General features: G+C 39.0%; 1 protein-coding gene across 1 annotated transcript in view; it reads right to left on the bottom strand.

Annotated features, from left to right (window-relative positions):
• FBN1 (fibrillin 1) overlaps positions 1–24,196 on the bottom strand; it is a 147,033-nt gene that overhangs the window by 12,865 nt on the left and 109,972 nt on the right. The window contains exons 34-54 of the mRNA XM_042824402.1: positions 23,421–23,546; positions 21,813–21,935; positions 21,091–21,213; positions 20,120–20,284; positions 19,650–19,718; positions 19,411–19,536; positions 19,106–19,228; positions 18,469–18,627; positions 17,444–17,515; positions 14,447–14,572; positions 12,575–12,697; positions 8,987–9,112; positions 8,093–8,209; positions 7,571–7,699; positions 7,199–7,318; positions 6,629–6,754; positions 4,518–4,667; positions 3,095–3,160; positions 2,295–2,411; positions 1,849–1,968; positions 347–469 (exon numbers count right to left, since the gene is read on the bottom strand). Of these exons, the coding sequence (XP_042680336.1) occupies positions 347–469; positions 1,849–1,968; positions 2,295–2,411; positions 3,095–3,160; positions 4,518–4,667; positions 6,629–6,754; positions 7,199–7,318; positions 7,571–7,699; positions 8,093–8,209; positions 8,987–9,112; positions 12,575–12,697; positions 14,447–14,572; positions 17,444–17,515; positions 18,469–18,627; positions 19,106–19,228; positions 19,411–19,536; positions 19,650–19,718; positions 20,120–20,284; positions 21,091–21,213; positions 21,813–21,935; positions 23,421–23,546 (2,529 nt within the window). The remainder of the gene's footprint in view (positions 1–346; positions 470–1,848; positions 1,969–2,294; positions 2,412–3,094; positions 3,161–4,517; positions 4,668–6,628; positions 6,755–7,198; positions 7,319–7,570; positions 7,700–8,092; positions 8,210–8,986; positions 9,113–12,574; positions 12,698–14,446; positions 14,573–17,443; positions 17,516–18,468; positions 18,628–19,105; positions 19,229–19,410; positions 19,537–19,649; positions 19,719–20,119; positions 20,285–21,090; positions 21,214–21,812; positions 21,936–23,420; positions 23,547–24,196) is intronic.

Here is a 24,196-nt window from a genome sequence, read left to right as displayed (position 1 = left end):
CTGACTTTGCAATTTTAATCCAATCAAATTTAGCACTTTCTACCAGATATACCAGTCTAGAGCAAATTCATTTCTCCCTAGTGCCCTTGAAGAGAGCTGCATATCATCTGACGTGACCTCACTTATGCAGATGTCTAGGTTTACAGGCAGGACAGTAATGCAATCATAATACATAATACAATCAACTGTGTAATGCAAACCATAGAATTTCGTCCCAAATTCTTTCCGACTCCATTACCTCCTGGGATTAAAACTCTGTCCCATTACTGCAGTGAGTCAGAGCCCTACCCCTGCAGGAACTTGAAATCATTAGCTCACAACTGTGAGAGTCTGGTAGGAGTTTTACCTCTGCACATTCTCCGGTCCTCTCGCAGAACATACCCTGCAGGGCACTTGCACTCATAGGATCCGAAAGTGTTCACACAGCGGAAAGCGCAGAGCAGAGGGTTCTGAATGCACTCGTTGACATCTGGATTCAGAGTGGCAAAGACCATGTGAAGTGAAACGCGCTTTTGCAAAACGCAGCAGACTTGAACACGCAGGTTTTAGTTACAGCCAAAGATCCCAGTTTAACACAGGCTAAATTTTAACTGTTGAAGACTCACATTTCTACTTGTTACGGATTTCCGTATAGGAAAAGGCATCAGACATGCCAGCATGTTTGCACAGCTACCTGAAGCCTCAATATCTCCAAAGAGAAACAGCCAACACAAATGATTTCCAGATCGATGTTGCCAAAATCCTGTAAGTTAAAACTATCTTTTTCATTTCTAGGCTCAATTTTTATTATTTACGTATTTTTAAATTCTAGATTCGCTAATTCAGCTTCTTCATACACTGAATTCCTTAAAACATTGCTCTTACTAGAAGGTGCATTTACATACACTCTGGGTTACTTGAATAATTACTGTCATATAATGATGTTTACACTCTGCTAACTCCTCTGCAATTTGAGCTTTTGACCAAATTCCACAGGGAAGTAAACGAAGTTCTAACTGTATATAAAACTAATGTGAGCTGATGCAAAAATAGAACCATTCTTTTGTATGGCTTTGCAAACTAGATTGTGGCAGATAATTGAAGAACAGCTGTGTCAGGTCAGATAAGATGTCAGAATGTCCTAGGACATTCTCCTCTCCCTGGCTATAACTTAAGGGAAAAGTATTTAAAAAAACGCACCATGTATGCAGAGATCTTTCCCCTGATACAGCCTCTCAGTTTAAGGACTTCCATAGCCAAAAGCCACATCCAAACTATCAAGCTTAATTTCCAGTGATGGATTCCCACACAAATTTGTGCAAACTCCTTCTGGATCAATTTATATTTGTGGCCTCTCTAATGTTCTGCAGCAAAGAGTTTCACTACTTAAGTAAGCACTATACATATAAAAATGTTTGCTTTGGTTTGTCTAACATGTTCCCTCTAGTTCTGGTACCCTCACCACTTGTGGCTTTATAAATTTAAATCATATATCTCTTCAACCACATTTACCACACTGAAAGATTCTACTCTAATTAATTTTCTGTGTGCTTCTTCTAAAACTCTGATCTTCCTTATTGCTCCCTTCTTTGTACACTTTCACTTTTTAATTTCTGAAATAAGAGTCCGAAGCATGAAAAATATTCAGCATAGGGGTACCACAGTAATTTTATAGTGCTGTGCTGTCTGTTTGTGTTTCTTTCATAACAAACCCAAGTAGTCCATTTTCTACTTTCACCTTTGCTTAGCATTTCAGAAATCCTCCACAGACTTTTTAAGCTGCTTTACTCTCCTTGACTGTTTTCTGAAACGAGGAAGCTGTTTCAGCACACAACAGCAGTGGCTGTCCTTAACATGTGGGAGTCTCACCTTCACAGGTCATCATTGGTCCAGGCTCAAACCCATCAACACAGGTACATTCAAAACCTCCCACCACATTCCTGCAAGTTCCATTTCCACATGGATTTCCAACAGCACATTCATCAGTATCTGCAAGCAAATAAATCAAGGCAAGACTACGCAGTTACTCTCAACTAAAAGGTACAAAACTCTAATAAGCAACAACAACAAAACACAAGAACTCATTTAAGCTACTGAATTACAGTCACTTGAGATCACTGGCGGTTTTCTTGAGCAAACTCCCAGCCAAAGGAAGACTGACCTAGAACAGGTTGCTCAAGTCCTGCCTACTCAGGTTTTGATCACTGGCATGGATGTAGACTATGTTAGAATAACATATCTCCATAACGTCCCTAATGTCATACTTAGCAATTCAGGAGTTCTTTTAAAATGGAAGATGAAGCAGCTGTACCTACCCACACACTGATTTTCTTGTAGGATGTAACCATATGGACATTCACAGCGGAAAGATCCATCCGTGTTGATACACTGGCCAAATTTACAGTTATCTGGATCAAGGCACTCATCCACATCTGAACAACACAAGAAACACAAACAACACATTAAGTGTGATTTATTTCATATGGTTTTAGACTTCTCTCAAAGAACAAGTGTTGTCCTAGCAAGAAACATTCCTAATCAAACAACAAAAATGGTATTATTTGAGTTTTGACAGATTAGGTCATGGGCACAAAATTTGGCTTACAGGCAAGCTTGCAGAACTCAAAAAAAGAAATTGATTCTAAATGTCATATAAAAATCTGAGTGATGCCACAAGGAGAGAGGCAGATAAGAAAAATAGCAGCCATTTAGTGCTCCTTGATTAAATGATATAGTTGAAATGATATCTGTCTTGGATGAGAGCAGAATGTACTGAAGGGATGTGGCAAACTGTGGTTTGCACTTTTGGAGCTTGGAAACAGGTTACATATATTACACAAGGAAAGCTGTGAAACACTGTGATCCATGCTCTGGGTCATACACAAGTTTCTTAGAAAGTCTGAGAAGCTTAAATTAAAAATGCTAAATTAATTTTTGATATATGAGACATTGAGATTTATTTTTAAAATTCGTTTAAATAGTTGAAAAAAAAGTAGAGAAGTTTCCAAAAGTTATGTCTTTTGAAAATATTGATTCTCAGTTGAAAGGCACAATGGTCTATGGATAAAAAATGGTGCAACAACAGCATTGGCAATTGTGTACTTCATGCACTTACCCAGTCTTGCATCACCAGGTCCAACAAGGATGCCAATTCCAAATGGACAAATTTGTCTGAATGCCTCTGTTTAAAAAAAAAAAGAAAAAAAAAATTCAAAGCATAAGTAAAATTCTATTGTGGAGGTGAGCATTATCCATAAACTTTGCAATCAGACAGCAATTCATCCTTCTCGTGTTCAGATCCAGAAATATAGTACATAATGTACAGAATTTACTTTGGTCTTACAGACATGAACTAACTGTACTTTTCATCTGATATCCTCTGTGTGCAAATGTAAAAGGCTGTGAACAATGAGCATTATGTAACTTGCTTCAAGGATCAAACAAATGCAAAATTTCCATCTTAAAAGTATCAGTACCAGTGACTGCATTCTTTTCTACTATAAACTAAAGAGCTCTTAGATTTTCTGAAGGAAATACAATCTCATCTGTAGTCACTAGTTGGTTGAAATAACTTTAATACAGGTAGGATGAGTATAATTTTGGGGTTCAGCTTAGACTGAAGTTGCCGTTCTGTTTTCAAATCCACAAAATGCTGTGATATGTGTTACAGTTTTCCAGCTGATTGGTTCAAATGCTCCAAGGGCAAATGAATGACTCACACAGGCAATATGCCCAGAAGGAATATTGCAGCTGGCACATCTGATTTCTCTTTTCTCCCCTTGTTTTTGTGTGGACTGTCTGCAAAACATCTACATGACATATTAGTGAAATGAGCTGTATTAATGTATTGCTGAAACCAGTAATGCTGTTAACCACATCTGTCAGTATGAATTAAAGTGTGTTCAGCAAATTGCACTACAATGGTACAAAGGCCTGTTGACTTGTTTGATGCTTAGTTGCAGTCTTACAGAGGATAGTAACAAAGGAAAGTATTTCTTTAGTAACAGCCCATGGATGCTTTCCCTCATAAAGGCCTCTGTTTTGTCATTCTCTGTTATTTCTGCAAGCCATTCGCACTGAAAAGACTGCAAGTCAGATTTTTTTAAGAACTAATAAATTTTAGTCACAAAATGCAACAAAGTGATTAAGGTGTAGATCTAGTTCTATTGTTTGTAAAATAAAAACACACTTGGGTTTTATTTTTATGGCACCTCTTCCTACACTTGGACTAACTCTATTTGCATCTTGCAGGTGTTTCCTCATAGAGCCTATTACCTTTCTACTGCAGTATGTGACACTTCTACAGCTAAACATTCACCTCCTGATCATATTAATAAACCTATAAGCAAGCACTGAGTGCACTTGAGAGATGCTTTATGAGACCGCAAAATCATCTACGTTAAAGAGGGCAAAGACAACTGTTAGGGTTAAACAGCTATGAAAAATTATTGTTCCTAATTCTTTCTTATAAGAAAGCCAGTCTTCTTTCAGTTCTGAGAGATTGTCACGACACCAAGGTTACCAAGTCAACAACGCACCGTCTGCTTCCTCTGGGCAGAGTTCACAGGGATCTCCCCATCCCTGTCCTTTTAGGGCACAACAACATTCTTGTTTGGAGTGGTTTCGGGACTTTGGCACAGAACACTTTCCATCTTCAAATTTGGTAAAGCAGTAACTCACTCGCAGATCTGCATGGAGAAAACAGTTGTTATGTACAGTTAGAGTGACTTTGAGGCAGTTTTCAACTAGAGGTGTAAATTGCAAATTACATGAAGCCAACCCTCCAGGCCCCAACAAAACACCCAGCTTCCATATGAGACTAACAAGGACAATTACTGCCTCTGACTGGAGAAGACTGGAAGAGGGAGACACGTTCTAACCCAGTAAAGGAAATCTACAGGATAGTGTCCTATCTCAGTCAGGGAAAAGGAAAAGATTTTCTTTTTGTTCAGCAGAAATATCAGGGCTGCACCCTCCTCCCACCTTCACTTGTCTTCGTGAAAACTGAATACTGATTTATTTACATTTTGTTAGTAGTAAGAAACACTTCAGGAAAGAGATTTAAGTAAACTTGCAATGATAATGCTGCTTAGTGTTAAACTGAGGAGCAATTTTTAACAGGACTTTCCTTCTTCATTCTTTCCTGAGGCACACACAACAAAGAAAACTGGCCTTGCGGCACTCCTTCAAGCTGGGCAACCAGGATGCTGGAATAGAGCTGAGATCACAGACCACAAGCATCCAGCAGGCAGAGAGCTGGCAGCTCACTGGGCTGGCAGGGGAACAGCAATGGGCCAGTTGTGGAAGCAGCTGCTCATCCAGTTTTCTGGCCCCTGCATCAATGCTGGGCAATGTCCAGACTTTACAAAAGCAAAGTAACAGGAAGTTTTAAACAAAAGTTTGTTTGGCCCAAGATACTAGAACAAAACCCTCTTCTGGGGAGGATGAGGAGAAACACAGTTCTTGTGTACATACAAGCATGCATTTTCCTCTGATATTATATGTGAAACCATGGTCTGTTTTCTACACAGACGATTAAGCTGCATTTTTTATTATGATTTTGTTTCTTGTTTGCTTTTTTTTTTGTTTTCTCCTTACCTGGAGAGAACAACACTCTCAGGGTAAAGAAATCTCATACAAGCTACAAAAGCACAGCTAAAGCAGCTGTGTGACTTTCTCAAAGTTAAGGGAAGGAGATGCGCCAAACTCCGTGGTGGTTTGGAGACTTGGATCAACGTTTACTGCAGGTTGGGTTCCCTTTTTTTTTTTTTTTTTTTTAAACCAAAACCACAGTTTCATTTAGCCCACTGTGAAGTGAAGAACTCACTACAGTGTCAACAAGTATCACCAGTCTGTGCCAAGCCTAACTACGGAGGTCCTTATAAAGGTCTTACTCATCAGCGGTTACCACTGTGCACACTGTGTATGGGACATTTAATGATGTATCTATTTAATCATTTCCCAAGTCTTTAAAATAACTCATTCCCTAATTTGCTGTGCTTTTTCTTTATCCACATTATTAACCAACCTGTGGGTTTTCATTGCTAGATGTTCAGCTTTTAGCATTTAACCTCCAGTGTACGTGGTAATCTTGAAGCCTTACATCTTGAAAAAGCTTCTGCGGATGGGTGCTTATTGTCCACATTATTCTGTTTGCTAATGTTTTCCATCTATCTTTTTTCCACCCACACATTTGAGCAAAGCAACAGTGTTTAACAAGTATTATGTAGAATTTGGTAAGTGCTAAGAACTGGCTTATTCCTGGAAATGCTGCCTGTGGCACTGCACTGCAGTAGTCTTTGGTGCTCATGCTTCACCACCATGTCAAACGTGTCACAGTCTATACAGAATTTAGGTAGTCTCAACATTTCTTCCAGGAGTGCAATAAAGGGCTGTGGAGCAACATAATTTCCCCACTTAGCACACTTGACATAATCTTCACCCCTTTTATTGCAATGTTCTCTTTAATGACAATCAGATGTTAGAGCGAGGCAGAACCTGGCCACAACTAAAGAATTATCATGTTTTTCTTGTGAAAAATACTGTTCAAGTCCAGAGCTTCCTTAGTATATTAGAAACAGGCAGCTAACAAGGCTTTTATGAAACAGAAAACAAATTCTGAAATGCCAAAAAATAAGGATGAGATTACCTTGGCACCGCCTTCCTGTGGAAGACAACACAAAACCTTCTGGACACAGGCATTTGAAACTGCCTGGAGTGTTGCTGCATGTGCCCAGGGCACAAATTTCTGGCTGTTCCACGCACTCATCAATGTCTGTAAGAAAAGTAATTACAGAGATGAGAAATAAAAATGTCTATACTGGCAGATGTTCTACATAAAATGTAACTTTACATCATTGCTGATATCTTACAGATCTGAAAATACAGATGTCAGCAAAAAGACAGAAAGAGGGACAAGAAATCCAGGTACAAAATCTAGGGTTAGTTTTTCAAAACCTCATGCTGTGGGTACACCTCCAGCCATGTATCAGCAACAGGTCGAGGATCAGATCTTTCTCTTGGGATCTGATCAGGTAGTTGTGATTCAAAACAAAACGTGACCAGACCTCACCAGAAGCAAGTAACTTATCAGTGACTACAGTTTAAAATTACATACTGCCACACAAAAAATAAATATGATCCATGTTTATATGCAGAGGAAAGTGGTAACAACTGCGAATAGGTAAGGAAATGGACAAAAGGACTGGTCTATACACACCTTCACATTTGTCATTTTGCAGGACATATCCAGGAGGACAAATGCATCTGAATGACCCATCCAAGTTCTGGCATGTGCCTGGCGCGCATTTTCCAGGCTCCAGTGCACACTCATTGACATCTGAAAGAAAAGGAAAGCAACAGCAATTATCTCAAATAAGTTATCTCAATAAATTTGCCACTGAGGCTGCTACACTTTTGATTCCAACAAACTAACAGTGGAACCTCCTAGGAGCAGAAGAGTCCTCATCCACTTCATCTAGGTACAATGACAGCACTTTTGACAGTTCTCTGATCTCTTTCACTGTTTTACTGAACATTGTCTACTCAAGGTCTACTGCATCTTTTTCCTTCCCTAAAAGAAGGCACTCACCAACACAAGTCCTTCCATCCAGAGCCACCTCATAGCCGTCATTGCACAGACACTGGAAGGATCCAATAGTGTTCACACACTGACCGTTCCTGCAGAGCATCCCATTTCCACTTGCACACTCGTCCACATCTAAAAAAAATAACATTGAAATACACCTGCACCAAGTAAAATCGGACAGCTGAGATTTCTGTTTCCACTGTATGAGCACAGTAACTGATAATTTATCAATAATCAATTTCAAAAGGAAGTGAAAGAGAAGTACTGCTACTGCTCTAATTTAAAAAGTTCTCAAAGCAAGAGTTAAAAAAGGAATGGGATATTTTACACATAAACATTTAAGTGGTTGCTGAAAAGTGAGAAGTAAATAATTGGAGGCCTTCTCAAAGTGAAGAAAAAGCTTTTTTTCTTATTAACACAGACCATTCAAGTGTGATCCTTTAATGCAGAGAAGATGGTACTAATGTTAATTTCATTAGAAGCAAAAAGTCTTAGAAACACTTAACTGGTCTCAGCACTCCTTACCTATGCAGTCATTGTTGTGCGAGAGGATGAATCCCAAATTGCAGCGGCAGTTGAAAGAGCCAATGGTGTTTCTACAGGTACCATTGCCACAGGCATCTCTCTCACATTCATTAATATCTACAAAGGAGAAAAAAAAGAGCAGCAAGAATTGTCATCTCTGAGGGGGCAAGGAAGACTTGTAGCTATCCCACAGGCAAGAGAAGTAACCTACAGCCAACACAGACCAAATACAAGTGAAAAAGATTTTCCTGTCTTCCAAAAGGAAGATTTTACAGAGGTTTATATATTTGACAGTAACATTTATGAAAATAATCAAGCATTCAATAACTTATCTTTCTGTAGCTCAGCTTTCCCAAAAGAACTCTAAGCTATCTTTGGTCACAAACATTCTGAAATCTCCCTGTCTTACTCAGACAACAGACACTAAACTAACAGCTTAGAATGGGTTAAAGACAGAATTTCCTTCTTTATGAAGATGTCTCTGTTTCTGAAAAGGCCAGTTTTTGGCAGGAAATCTATTCCTCACTTCTCTGTTAACAAGCAGGCTATATACAATCGTTGCACTGCAAAATTCATCTACTAGATTTGTTGCTTAAAAGAATGAATGAGACAAGTTTTAGCAAACTCTGAAGAAATAATTATTTTTCTGAAAAAAAAAAATGAAAGCATTAGCACTTTATAAAACTGGATATATAACTGTCTGTCTCCAATACTGAGACATTCTTCCTTCATTATCACCTTCTTATCATCTCCAGTTGTCAGCTATGGTGGTTTTGGATCTTTGCCTGGAGGTTGATGGTTCACAATCAGTTCTTGTAACGCCACTCCTTATGGCAGGGAGGTTAGACTTCCATTACAATAGTTATTAAGTACAACTTAATTTGGTATACTTGCCTATACACATTGTTCTGTCGTCGTTGGTCTTGAATCCATTGTGACAAATGCAGTAAAAACTTCCAACAGTGTCGATGCACTGCCCATGGCTGCAGATATTGGGAATTTCTTGACATTCATTCCGATCTGAAAACAAAGTGACACGCAAAGTTAACACCTCTGAAATACAAGGCTGGAAAGATGTAGTAGCAGCACCCAGGAGAGTTAGAAACCAGTGCATGTCTATAATATAAACGAGTATTTTCAATTTATTAACAACAAAAGCATTTTAAAGAAAATCTCTGAAAATGGGCTATTTGATTGTAAATTACATAGCCCAACATTTGGGGAGCTGAAAAAAATCGAGTGTAAAAATAATACTGATGAAACAAATTTTTGCTCGAAAGAAGACGTCACTGTGGATTCAAAAAGTAGAACTAATGACACAAAATTGTGACAGGAGATGTCTGAGTGCTCAAATTGACTTTGCAGCAGATGGAAAGCCTCACATATATCACGGTTGGTATCCTCATGAAAGCAGATACTTGCTTTTAGCCATATTAGATCATATGCTTGATTGACTTACTGAAATAATATAAAACCAAAATTGAGATGAATCCCCAACTTTTCTAAGTGAGGTTACAGGAAGTAAAGATGCATTAAAATATTAGCCACTCTATGCAAAGACAAAATGAGTACTTGTATACACATGTGTTGTAGCACGCAAAGTGATAATCCTAAAATCAAATAGGGCACGATAAGCTCAAACAACAAGAACTGCTGCTGTATGAAGCCAGAAAGTGTTTTGCCAACAGAAGCAAGCACTCATCAGTATAATTCTGTACAGAAAGATGGGGAAATCTATCCTGCCAACACATTATATGCTGTCTTACAATAGCAAGGCATCTATTACACTGGTATAACAGCAGACTGCTTCCTGCTGCTCTTGTTATCACAGAATCACAGGATTGCAAGGGTTGCAAAGGACCTCAAGAGATCATGGAGTCCAACCCCGTGCTAAAACAGGTTCCCTACAACAGGTCACACAGGTCAGCGTCCAGACAGAGCTTGGATATCTCCATAGAAGCAGACCCTACCACCTCTTTGGGCAGCCTGATCCAATGCCCTGTCATCCATACTGCAAAGAAGCTCTGCATGTTTGTATGGAACTTCCTGTTTTTAAGTTTTAGGCCATTATTCCTTCTCCTATTACTGGTCTCATCTATTTGCCTCCCACCTCCCTTTAGATATTTATAAACATTAATCAGATCCCTCCCTTAGTCTTCTTTCCCCCATTTAGGAATGCTTCTAGGCAGAACCCAGGATTTTACCAACAACAATGAAACAAAATGTCAAAGAACAAAATGTTTGCTGTCCAGTACAACTTTTCCATAAAAAAATCAGAAACATAAACCAAACAAGGTCTATTTTTTGACCCTGTCAACAACAAAAGCTGGTTTGATTCAATATGCTTCTTGGCATTTTGCCTGCAGCTCCAAAACACAACAACTGAGGTGCTCTCACAAGCTTATATTATAATCAATTTTAGTGTTCTGTAATTTTCCTTTATGTACAATTTAAGCGGAACAGATTCAAAGTCATAACAAACCAGCTCCAGTGCTTTGCAAAACAAAGACTGAAGTTGTTCATAATTGCAAAGAACTGCATGTACTAAATCTTGTTTTTCTTCCTCCACTGCCTGTTCTCCACACTGTACTAAATGCATGGAGAATCCCAATAACCCCCGTCCTTAGGATTACTGTACTTCTACTGGGGACATCAGTAGCTTTGAATGAGGGTTCACTGATGACTGAGCTCTCCCAATGCTATTAATGATACTGCTGCTAAATAGAGACCAAAGAAGGCAGGAAGGAAACCAATGCTGGACAACATTAAAACATCAGAAATCCAAATTCTCTCATCTTAGAAGAGTGATGGAGAAAGAAAAACTTGGACTTTCTTCAGTGCTCTGAAAACAGTGGATTAAAGCCCCACACAAAAATAACTTTTTGGGGTGAGGGGAGAAGGGTCCTTTAAAGGTCATCTAGTTCAACTGCCTGACCACTGCAGGGCAAAGCAAAAGTTAAAGCATACCCAATTACCCAATTGCCTCTTGAACACCAACAGGCATATGGCATCAAACACTGCCATCCCTGAGAAGCCTGTTTCATTGTTCGACCACCCTCACAGTAAAGAAACTGGGAGGCAGAATATAAGTGTTTCTATGAAAAATTATGTATTATATCACAACAGAATTATCACCAGAAGAATGCTATTTCTATAGTAAGGCAAATGTAGTACTCATAGCCCTAATGAACATGATAGACCCTAGTTTTGATTCAGCAAGATGCAAGCCACTGAGTGCAGTTCTTTTTCAAGCAGTAGCATGACTGATTCAATACTGCAAGGTGCTTAGCACCTTGCTCTCAGCAGAGCCATTAGGAGTTTCCTTTCTTTGCTGGATCAAGTACTTTATCAACCACTTTTATTTTTACTCTAATTGTTTATTTTCACTAAACATAAAATAAGAGCAAAATACAGGGAAGTATTACTATTTGTGCCAATTCACGCTGGTTTATTGTAACCCATATCAGAACCTTTCCTGGCTCTTCCTGTACTACTGTAATGAATGCATAAAAACAATTACATTGAGAATATATTGAATATTTACATGTGCCACTGCATAGCTTTACAAAACAAAGTTTCAGTTCTCATGGTAGGGCTCTGGTTGCCCCTAAACCCTTTTCCCTCAAGAGTCTCATAAAACAATGAAAAACTACTCTGCAGGGAAAGTGTACTTCCTCAAACTCAAGTACTCAAGCAAAATCTCAAGCAAAACGTTATCAATTTCCTTTGTAATTATTATTTTGTTCAGAAATGTATATAATATTTACAGCTGCTTGGCTCCAAGCACTCTTTAAAATCTCTGCAGTTCTTCAAGTAATCAACACAAATGCCTCTCTGGACTGTGATTTTAAAGGAAAGAGCAAATAGATTAGAGAAGGGCTGTCCCACTCAGGGAGTATTTAAAAATAATGTTCTGGGGCCCATTTAAACCCACAGAAAAGTTAGGAAGTTTAACAATAAGCTTTTGAAGTTATCTATTGCATATGGCCTAGCAGATAAGTCCACCTTAACAGAAGAGACCCCAGCAAGCAGTGTTTTATTTGTGAAAATATAGCTGGCAAATAAAATACTGAAAATTAAAATGAAAATCAAATAATTTATGCAGAGGAAGGGAAAAATACTGCATGTTCTCTGTCCAGACAGTAGCTAAATTTTTAGTGTCAGAGAATAGCTAGTCAATAAACAGTGAATAACTTGGACTACAGAAACATCTTTGCAGTCTGTGGGATAGAGTGGAAGGCAAATACTTACTCCTATGAGTATCACTTACGCCTTTGTGGAATAGGCCCAATAGATTTCTGGCAATTAGCAGAACATTTATGGGAATTCCTAAAGGGCTTTAAGAGGAGGGTTCCTGGAGCCCAGATCATCTCCCAGTACAATAAAATGTACATCTTCCTGAAGTGGAGACTGCTGTTAATGCTCCTATTAAAAGCTGCTACTTTCTGCAGACATGGATCCAAAGAAGCCAGGCGTACTCACCAGTGCAGCGGCCAGTTGATGTGAACCTATAGCCAGGTTTACAGTCACAACGGTAGCTCCCAGCTGTGTTGACACATTCTGCATTTTGCTGGCACACTGGTCCATTTTGGCATTCATCGATATCTGTCAATACAAGAAGGAATTTGATGACTATGCTATCCATGAGAATGACAACAAAACCATTTTGTTTTTAATGTAAAGGATACAGTCATAGCAAGTATATGAATTTCTTTTGAACTGTGAAAACATCAGTATGTTGACAAAAGTAGACATTCGGTCAGATTCAGTTTTTTCCCCCGAAATGACCCCAAATCCACATTCTCCATTTGTAAAATTCAATCCTGTTTAGAGGACTGATACGATGGTCTTCTGAAGGTATTAGAATGCACAGGAAAGGCCTGTAGCAATTGTTCATTTGGATGTATCACTGTCTTAGACTGCAATCAGAATACACCTGCATAGATCTCTAAGTAAATATCACAAGCACCTCTCTCGATTGTAACAAAGACTCGAGATCCAAGGTGGACTGTAGTAGCTCTCAATGTAAACATCAAATTTCAGACAAAAGAAATTCAACCAGTTTTCCTTACTGAGGAAAATTTAAGATGAATATATGAGTAATACTTATCCTTCTTTGATATTGGTCTGTGCTTACAATTCGGTAAGCTCAGCCCTGGTTTCTTTCCTGTGGATGGCTTCCTGCTCAAGGAAGCACACTCACTCAGGATAGCTGTACCACCACATGCTATTTCTGCTAGTAGTAGGATCTTAGAGACCAATATTTCAGGCACTGGTGACCCAGACAGAGAAAGACTGTAAGAATCTGATGGAAAAAGTCATTCTCACAAAGTGTAAGACAAGGAATGAAAATAAATTATTACAACTGGATTTGTTTATAAGTTCTGAAGATAGATTCACAGAAGTAGAGTTTTACTGTGGGTGGATTGCTGCCAGCTCCCTGGTTCCCAAAATCTGGAAGGGAGATGAAGCATTTTATAGAGAAGATGGTATAGCCAAGAGATAACTGTAGAAGAACCTTCTTAGAGAAATACGCAGTGTTAGAGAGGTGAGTCACAACCACGTTCTAATAACAGATACTGACTGCAACAAATCAACCTTACTCTGGAAAAAAAAAAGAAGTGAGGGTGGAGCACTGTGCTTAAATGCAATTTTACTCTTCTTGAACAGTATGCTCAGCACTGGGTGGCACAGCAGATATCCCCTGAGCTGATTCAACCTCGGATCACAGTCAATGCAACCCTCATTTTCACTTGGGTTTTCAAATTAAATAGAGAACTTTATTTCCCTAGAAATCTGTTTCAGTTAGAAGGTGCGTACAGAAGATACTTGTATTTGAAGCTCCTCAGTACCACGCTCTGCAGTACCTATTTTGTCAGCAGTCATAAACCACAGCAGGGAATGAAACAATTCATATTAGTATCTTCAGTTTCTTCACGAAACTAAAAATGTTAGAAGGTGTTTAAATTGGCAAATAAGTTATCATGTGTTTTTACTATGTACACAAATCTTTGCTCCATAAGAAAAAATATCTTGGAGTAAAATAATTGTTCTCATGACCTGTCTCAAGACAACTATTTTTTTTTCTTGGCTTTACTGTCAAATGTGAAAAACAGTGTTTATTCCCATGACTGCTGATTCACTCGGGACTGCTCCTTCAATCCCGAGATGTCTGATGAAAAATCTGGCATTTTCTATGCAAAAGAATTCAGAAAGTCTTAATTAACACAGACCTATTACACCGATCCTGGTATTTCCCTTCGTTAAGACTGACTTGCAAACAGATCATATTTGCCACTGCCTGAATTGCCAGTTGGTGAAACAAAATTTCTCTGAATGAGATCAGCATTCTACCTTCACAGATCAGCAGCTTGTCATTGTAGAAGAAGCCCACCGGACACTCGCATCGGAAGCTGCCAACCATGTTTATACAGATTCCATTTTCACACACTCCAGGAATCTCTCTGCATTCATCAATATCTGCAAGAAGAATTTTTATAAATACTTGTAAATGGCACTTTGTGAAATTCTCTGTTACATGATACATCTTACATTTATCCTTCCTAAAATTACCAAATGTATGTGATCATCACAGAATCACAGAATCACAGAATCACCCGGGTTGGAAGGGACCTCAAGGATCATGTAGTTCCAACCCCCCTGCCTAGCAGGGCCACCAAACACACACATTCAGATCAGGTTGCCCAGGACCCCGTCCAACCTGGCCTTAAACACATCCAAGGACGGGGCATCCACAACCTCCCTGGGCAACCCATTCCAGGGCCTAACCACTCTCCTTGTATAGAACTTCCCCCTAACATCCAACCTAAATCTTCCCTCCTTCAACTTCGATCCATTTCCCCTAGTCCTGCTGTTGTCAGCCCTTTTGAAGAGTTTACTCCCCTCGTGGGTGTAGGTTCCCTTCAGGTATTGATAGGCTGCAATGAGGTCACCCCGCAGCCTTCTCTTCTCCAGGCTGAACAAGCCCAACTCCCTCAGCCTGTCCTCATAGGGGAGGTGCTCCAGCCCCCTGATCATCTTAGTCGCCCTCCTCTGGACCCTTTCCAAAATCTCAATATCTTTCTTGTGGGCTGAGGGCTCCACACCTGGACACAGTACTCCAGATGGGGCCTCACAAGAGCCGAGTAGAGAGGGACGATCACCTCCCTGTCCCTGCTGACCACCCCTCTCCTGATGGAGCCCAGGATCCCATTTGCCTTTCGAGCTGCCAGAGCGCACTGCTGGCTCATGTTCAGAGAGAATCATCAGAACATTCCCAACCGCAATGGACAGTGAGCACGGAAATGCAGAAATTTGCTGTTTCCTCAAGTACTCTTCACTGTAGGCCAGCTCTATCCTGCTACATGAGAAGGCAGAAGATAGCATGCATCCTTCCTCATGACTCCCACCCACAGCCCTGATAAACCTGCTCATTCATTCTGAGTGCTGAAATGGAATTACTGGGAAGAGTTGAATTGAAAGAATGCAACTTCCTTTGTTTTAATATAGGAGAACTGAATGCAAGCACTGATCAGAACTCAATTTGCACTGTTTTACCCTTGTTAATCTGGGCAATAACCATGCATTTCTTTAACAGTTTGGGAGTGCCAATGCCAGGTAACATCTGCAGTGATAACAACGTGCTATTAATTAGATTGATTAAGCCAGGCAGCCAGGGTTTGCCAGTATTCTTTATATACATGGGTTAAGTAATTGATTTAGGCAGAAAAAAGCAGCTGTTATTTCAATTATGTCTATTGGATTCCTAAGTTAATTATGTTTAATATTCTGACAACAATAAACAGACTCTCCCAAAACTCTCTTGTTAGTAAAAATTGGTACATGCATTGTTGGATACAAGACAGAATTAGTAGGGAATGAGCAGGTAATGTGAGTTTTAACCAGAAAATGTCTTTTTTTTTTAATTCTTTTATTTTTTTATTACTAGATTTGAGTTTCCTGATTAAAAATAGAAATTAGTAAAACCACCTTACTCTCTGAACCAGCCATCTGGGGTAAGTATATAGAACTTCAATCCAAACAACAGACAAGTAACATGTAAAGATTGTGACCAAATATTACAAGGTACACAGAACACTGTCCCTGCAAAGCATGTGCTATCTTGTTCCCATGCTTGGTGCCTAAAGATGTAAGGGACATCAGGAGATGCTAAGCAAAAGCATCAGGATGAACGTTGCAACCTAGTGACACCCACCAAGGCACCAGAGCAGCAGGAAGAGCCTGCGGTTTGTATGGTGTAAAGCTGTGTGTTCACCCCTCTGATGCTGCACTGGAACATGCTGGTGGCCTCTCTGGGACAGCCCTTTTGTTTCAGTTGGCTCCTGCCCTGCTCTGTGGTGTGATGGGGTGGAGAGAGCTGACTGCAACACTCCTGGCACACACACTGCTACAGGTGCAACTTTTACTTCTGTGCACGGTCCCTCTGCAGTGCTATATCCCATTGAGTTTATATGGCTGAACATCAATTCCTATGATTCTGAATCGATGCTCAAGTCAAACCTTAGTGCCTTTTGTTGATGAATGGCCCAACTGATAATATATTGGGTAATGTTAACAATGAGAAGTGGAAACTTTTCTCATAAGAAACCAGCCTGATAAATCATAATACTGTATATTTCAGTAACTTCTTTAAAAAAGACATTTCCTATTTTAACTAGAAAAACTTTCACCTAACTAGCTGAACACTGCATCCCAGCGACAGCTTAATCCAAAAGCACCTGATTGCTCTCTATATATTGCCACAGTGTGTTAAAGGTCACATTATCTGCTTCTTATTTGCATTCTTCTGTGAATAAAAGCAAAATGGAGTCTCAGTAGGGATTTACTCAGATCCTTGTCTTTGAATTTCTCATCCTCTCCCTCTTTTTGTTTTGCAATTTGTTACTCACCATTCAAAAGTTATACACAATAACACATGTGAGAAAAATTCCAGTTAAACAGAAGAAAGGATTTTTGTGTCAAACCAATACACTTGGGGAATGGTGTGAAATGTCAAATTAAATCCGTGCTTTAGTCTCAGGAAAGACTCCTCATTCTACCCAGACCAAATGCTGATTGGCCTTACTCCCAGTTCTTGTATGCTTGGTAATCTGTGCCCTGCTGTAGGCCTGATGACAATTTCTTTAGAGCTTTATTTTGCCTTAATAACAAGCAGCAATAATCATTGCTGCCAGCTAGGAGGAGCTATACAGAAAGCTTGCAGATTCAGAGCTAGATGGAAGGTTCAACACCATTACACTGTTTGAAATAAATAACTGGGAAAGGAAACTTCCTCTCTTCCTTGGACAGAGGTAGTATAGAGTTTAGTTCAGAACAGAAAACACAACCCACCAACTGGTAATCCTGTGTAAATGTCAATGAAGAATCCAGGCCTTTGACTTCCACAGAGTGTAGAAAACTCATCTGCAACAGGAAAACAAAACAGTGAGAAAATAAAGCATATTTTGAGTCAATCAACAGCCAAAAATTCACTATATCCTTAACCTGCAGTCCAAAATTCACTACATCTATTGTCTAACAATTTTCTTATTCTGCTTTCAAGCACCTGCAGGACACACAGAAGTGTGCAGACCTCGAGGGCTCACACTGTGATGTGCCTGGTACACATGCAGGTTCTATTCAAAGGCCCCTGAGAACAGCATATATACAAAGATGCAGAAAACTTGGGCTCACATCCTGGTTTTCCTGTGTGTGTGCTTATCTTTGCATTACATTTTCTGTGTACAAGTCAGATCTGACTTTAAAAAATCTGAACCATAAGTTGGAAGTTATCCAATTAATTGTCTAGGAAGTCTGTTCTTGAAGCAAACCAACTCATAACAGAATGGGAAGTCCTAGGCTCAATTACTAGGTCTAAATCAGTGTGGAGGATTCCTGTGTCCCACACAATACATCCAGAAACTGCTACATCTTATATGTAGCTGTTTGACACAGATCATTCTCAGAAGACACTGAGGTACTTCTGTAATGGTGAACAGAAAGGCCCCCTATGGCAATCAGCAGTCAGGGCACAGCGTGGCACACACAATATTTGTTGGAGCAATGCCAGTTTTGTGCCTGCTTCAGTATGCCTTGAGTAATAGGCATTTGCAAAGAGGCAAGTGAAATCTCTCATACAGAGAAACTATCACAGAGGAGGCATGCATGGCCCACAGTCTGCACACACACCACTCCAAAAGGATTTAAATATACACCTTGATTGTGACTAGGGCTGATTCCACACTGACCAAAAGTAATCATTTCAGACACATAAGACAAAAGTAATCCACCTCTTTCTCTAACAACGTTACATCTGCTATCAGTAAACATGTTACTAAAGCTTTCACATCGCTTTGCAATGAGGGGATAAAAAGTACCAGTGCTAGGGATAGGACACTGTTCACAAGGCTTATTCCATGCACGTCCAATGTTGTACGAACAACAGCACATTTTCTTGGTCATATTAAAGAGCAGTTCACCATCACAGGTTTGATTGTCAGCATAATAATTTCTGTAGCATAGACTTCTTCTCATATCTGTAAAAATGAAAAAAACAAAACAGAAGGACAATGCATTAGCAGCTCTTATGGACGATGATGAACTGAAGGGCTTAGGAGCTACCTCCTAATGTATGTATTTTTTAGATGCCTGTCAAGTAGATGCTGTGGCACTGTAAAATACTACGTTAAAATCTGTTCCTACAAAATTTCTAGTTTTTGAAATTTTTTCTAGTTTTAGTTTCACCTGCAGAAGCTTTTAACTGAAAAGCTGAGGTGAAAATTGGAAGGAATGAACACAGAAAATATCAAATCAAAGGAATAATTCTGATGATGAGATACTAAAAAACCTAATAAAAGTGATCAACTATGATTCACGCAATAAAATTAGTGAAAGAAGCTTGATCTTTTGTTCAGTTAACTCTCATATAACTACATTTGAGGAATAATTCTGATCTGTGCCAGTTACAGCCCTGGCCCAAAGCATGAAGATAAAGCTTAAAAAAGCCCTACATACCCATACAGTTGTTCCCTCCATTGACTTGCATGTAATCAGGAGGACAGATGCAGGTGTAGTTCCCAACAGTATTGTAACACGTGCCAGGTCCACAAATGCCAGGTGTATCACACTCATTCACATCTAGAAGAGAACAAAAAGGCAGTGAGTGGCCACAGCAATTTTCTCATTATGCTTCCAAGAATGAAAATGTCTCAGCAATACCTAAGGTTCATTTTCAAGGAGAGATCAATTCTGCTACACGTTGATTTTTCATCATTTTATACAAATAAAAGCAGCAGAATAGTTAAGTGAATGCTACGTACCATCACATACTCGAGTCTCCTCATTCAAATAGTAACCTGATGGACACTGACACTGGAAGCTACCAAATGTATTAATACACTTTCCTCCTTGGCAGAGCCCAGGCAGTTCTTGACATTCATCAATATCTGTTCAAACAAATTCACAGACATTATCTCATTCATGCTTTTCCATGAAAATAACACTCCCTGAAGAGTTTTATAGTTTTAGATGTATAAAAATAGGAAAATGTAAACATTACCCTCTAATATAACTGTAATAGGGTTCGGTCGGAATCCTTCTCCTCCGGGGCAAAGAACCTTATACTCAGCTGAAAACAAAATAGAATTATGAATCTGCAATAGTAGAAACATTTTCAGTGTAATTACCTTTGAAAATTAGTCAAATTATTTCAGGAAAATTTCAATGTAAAGATACTAGATAACCAGATATCAACATTAGGTTTTACAGCTGTTAATCCATTTTGTATTGCCAAGTGTTTTATGTAATAGAATACATACACAGAAGTGATGATAATATTCTTAATAGATAATTTTTTTGAAAGGCATGTAGAAGTTTTGGTTAACAGTTGCTGAGGTTCTCCAGGAACCTCTTCCCTGCATGTACAACAAATAACCACACCAGGACTTGAGTTACCTGGCTAAATGAGAAAAACAAGACAAAACAAAAAAAAGATGTATTGTTAACTCTAACCAGGGAAAGCTGACTTACTTGTGTTCACAGATGGGCACTGTTCACAGGGAACTCCCCAAGCTCTGCCCAGGGAGCAGCAACAGGAAGCCTTAGAAACACCCACTCCAATTTCATTGCTGCAGAAGGTGCCACCATTATCTCCACGAGTTTTAATGTCCAGGTAACAGTTGCCTGATCGTGTATCTATTTGGAATGCACATAATAACAAACATTACCAGAGAAGAAAGCAAATAACAAAAATATCTCATAAGCATATTCTTAGAAAGCCTTTCTTTTTTGCAGGACATTCACAGAAGGTAACTTGTGCTGTCCATGAGGACCCAGCCTTCCTCCTCTCTTAGATAGGACAGTGCTGCCCCATCTCTTTGCTCCATTGTTGTACTTTTCACAAAGCAGGGAATTTATTCAATATATCAGGGGAAGTTCAGCCAGGTCTTTTCTCATTGTTATTTACATTGTCACCCACATTTGTACATCCTTTCCAGAATGAAAACATCTACACATTAGGAATTTTAAATACATTTGAACTTTTTTAGCATCTCTATGCTCACTTAAAATAAAAGCCAAAAAATATCAGAGGAGTACCAAGCAGTTAGACTCTAATACAAGAGTTCTTCCATTGGTCATGAAAGCTGCATCTAGCCAAGATGCACTCAATACTATGAGTGGCTTTGTGCCACAGCTTCATTTGCCTACCATCCTGGGTCCAACTGGATGTTGGTTTAAGGTTGTTGAATTTTAAAACTCTCTCATGCCTTCTTTAAATTGGACACTTATAACAAGCCCCAAGGTGTTGGCTCTGACAAGGCCCTGCTGGCACGCTACATCACTCTGGACATATTTCTACTGCACTATTAGAACTTTTAAAGCCAAGGGCAGTGAGGTGAGAGTTTGTTCTAGCCCTCTTCCATGACCTAGAACTTTATCCCTAACAGTTAGCCTTACAGCCTTTCTGTGCAACTTCACTTGTTAATGAATGCAATCCTTACCAACACAGCCAACGCGGGTGGGATTCAGCTCAAAATCTGGAGGGCACTCACAGGTGTAACTACCAGCCGTATTGACACATGTACCACTAATGCAGGTTGTGGGATCTGCACATTCATTAACATCTGCAAGAAAAAAACAGCAGGAGGTAAGCAAATACACATGGACACTATCAATATATCAACTACACTGACTACCATAAATCCATTAGCTCTCAAGTACTGATATCCAAGAAGCTTTGAAATGTACACACACACTCTAGAAGTATAGCACTAGCCTAAAATCAATTCTTCATTGCACTGTGAAAAAAAGTGGAAACACAATCTATGAATTCACATACAGTATTCAGAAATACTTAAAGGAAACCCAGATAACAAGCTCACTGCTTACAATACAGTACTGTGAATGGAAACTACAGGGCACAACAAATCTCTGCCTGGAAGATGTGAACAGGCAGAACTGTTATCTCGTATTTCTTTCCTTCTTTACTTAAGGCAGTGTGATACTGGAGGCTGACAAAGAATGGGAAAGAGTAGACTAGAGAAAGCCACTAGTATCCATAGTACAGTCCCCGCTGCCTTTTCTTTCTGTGCTATACAGTAGGGAAGGGTGCATTTTCCTTATATCCAAACTGATATGTACAGATTTTTAATAGAATTTCCTTTGGAGTTGATAATAACATTAACAGAAAATTAAAAAGCATGCTGTTCAAAATCATCTTTACCTGTGCAATTACCACCACTTCTGTCCAACTCATAGCCCACTTCACACTCGCATCGGAAAAGTCCAGGAAGGTTATGACAAGTTCCATAGACACAGATGTTAGGAAGTGAGCACTCATCAATATCTGACAGAAACAGGAGGGGAAAAGTATGAATTTTCTTTAACTTTTTAATACAGGTACAGGAAACTACAAAAAGGTTCAGAAAACATGAATCTGGAAGCCAACGGCTCCTGAGCATTGGGTAAGAGCAAAAATAAAAATAACATGCAAGATTAATATTTGAGGCCTAAGTAACCTAATCCATAGCCTTTGTTTTGGGCAAAAGGCTCTTTTCAGTGTCACTAGAAGCCATGCCAGGAACAATCTGAGCTTGTTAGTGGGCTAACCTGACAACTAGCAAAATTAAACATGGCAGGAGATAAGCTTTAAACAAGAAGTTTTTCCTAAATCAGCAGCCATCTCCAGAAAGCAGGACTTCAGTGAAACAAAATAAAATAAATAAATAAATAAATAACCAACCAAAGTGAATACTAATATTCAGGTTCCTGCATTTGACAGATTTTGAGTTTGGCACCTGGAGCTCACTTTTGTGTGCTTTGTTCAAATCATGACATCCAATTCAGCATTTAAGGAATGCTGCACTGCACAAAGAACAGCTAATTTGATATGATAAAAAGAAGAGTGTTTACAAAGAACCTTAAAATTCTGCATTTAGTCTTCACATCCAAGACATCCAGGATAGACTGTTATAGCAACAGGAATTAGACTCTATATAAGCTATTTAAAGCTAGCTAAAAGCTTTCTAAGTAAATTGTTGCATGAAACACTATGAAACCTAATATTGTTTTAGTTTACAGAAAAATTCAAGCTCATAAATTATTTCTCTTGGTAGATTACTTAAAACAATGCACAGAACACTTCTGAGGGGAAAAATCCTATTTATAGAGGTGCACTTATGAACTCCATCGAATATCAGTTCTTATTAGTATGTCAGATGATATGGCTGCTGCTTCTTAACTGACTGAACTGATAAGTGCCGCACAAACTGCGGATTTCAAATGTTACTATTGAGAACATGACCTTAATTAAATACAGGTAAGTGACAGATTACTTTCAAAATAGTACAAAAACTTTCTGCAAGGCTTCAAATTCTGATTCTGCACATGGCAGAAGCTCTCAAAACGGGTTCACTGTGCTAGCTACAAAACCAGTGTTTTTCAGCTTCACATACACAAAGCCAAAATAAAACTTTTTCTGCTTCATTTTAATGAATAAAATTAAGAACTGTTTGCAGACTAACCAAGATAAAATGGCTGCTGACCAAGTCATTTGGATCACCAATCACACCACAAATAATATGTGGTAAGACAGTCTCCAAAAACTTTTTCTCTATATACAACAGGTTGATGAAGACACAAGGGCTCATAATAAATATTAGCAACCTTTTTCTGTTTAAATGACTATAAATGAAAAAACCAAAAAACTATTGACAATTTTCAGGCAGTTCTCAATGCAACCATAACTGCAACCAATTGCAAGATTTTTCAGACATAAAGTATTATTAAGGCAGAGTTTGCTGAATGTTGTTCAAAGCTTATGGTGAATTACCTTCACATGCTTTCCCATCCAGACTTGGCAAAAATCCCATATCACACTCACAGCGATACCCTCCTGGGGCATTGAGGCACTGCCCATTTTCACAGAGATTCAAGTTTTCGGAGCATTCATCTAGGTCTGTAAAAGGAAGAGAAATTGCAGGTTTACAGTAAACACAGTGTTCTCAACACTTGTTTCAGCTACAGCATGCAGTGTTCAAGGATTTTAACAATTCTGCACATGCAGAAGAAACTATAGTCTACTTAAGCTTACAAGCTATTACATGCAACAGCTTGGTATATTTTCTACATTAGGAAAATGCAGCTTCTAACAAAAAACAAACTGAGCTAGAGAGACAGACTGCTAACATATCTGCAATTAACAGAAACTGGAGGCAGTACACATGGTCAAGTTTAGATTCAGAACAAGCATGTCTGTTTTATTATTGTTATGACTTCTATTACAGAAAGGCCTAGTGGCAGCAACAGAGATAAGAGATTTACTGTGAAATAAACAGGTCCAGTAATAGATGGTCTCTATGCCAAACATAAAACACTAGCAAAGTGGCACTGAGGTGAAAATATAACCAAAATCAAATTGGAATTAAACAGTTGAGAAAAGCTGTCTTGGTAGTACTGGGTTACCTGACCCTTCAGATAGACTGTGGCCATTATTTTCTAGCTGACATTTTATGCATCACAACCCACGTGTTGCAGCTGGCAGTGTGCAGGTTATGGAGGCCACTGAGGAGATGAATCAGATTCAGGACTAAATTATAGAGACTGAAT

The sequence above is a fragment of the Centrocercus urophasianus genome, unplaced genomic scaffold, assembly GCF_019232065.1.
Source record: "Centrocercus urophasianus isolate 14NV4802_14NV808 unplaced genomic scaffold, USGS_Curo_1.0 seq_23, whole genome shotgun sequence".
Classification (NCBI taxonomy): Eukaryota; Metazoa; Chordata; class Aves; order Galliformes; family Phasianidae; genus Centrocercus; species Centrocercus urophasianus.
Note: the sequence above shows the minus strand (reverse complement) of the source record. Positions and strands in the feature narration are given on the sequence as shown.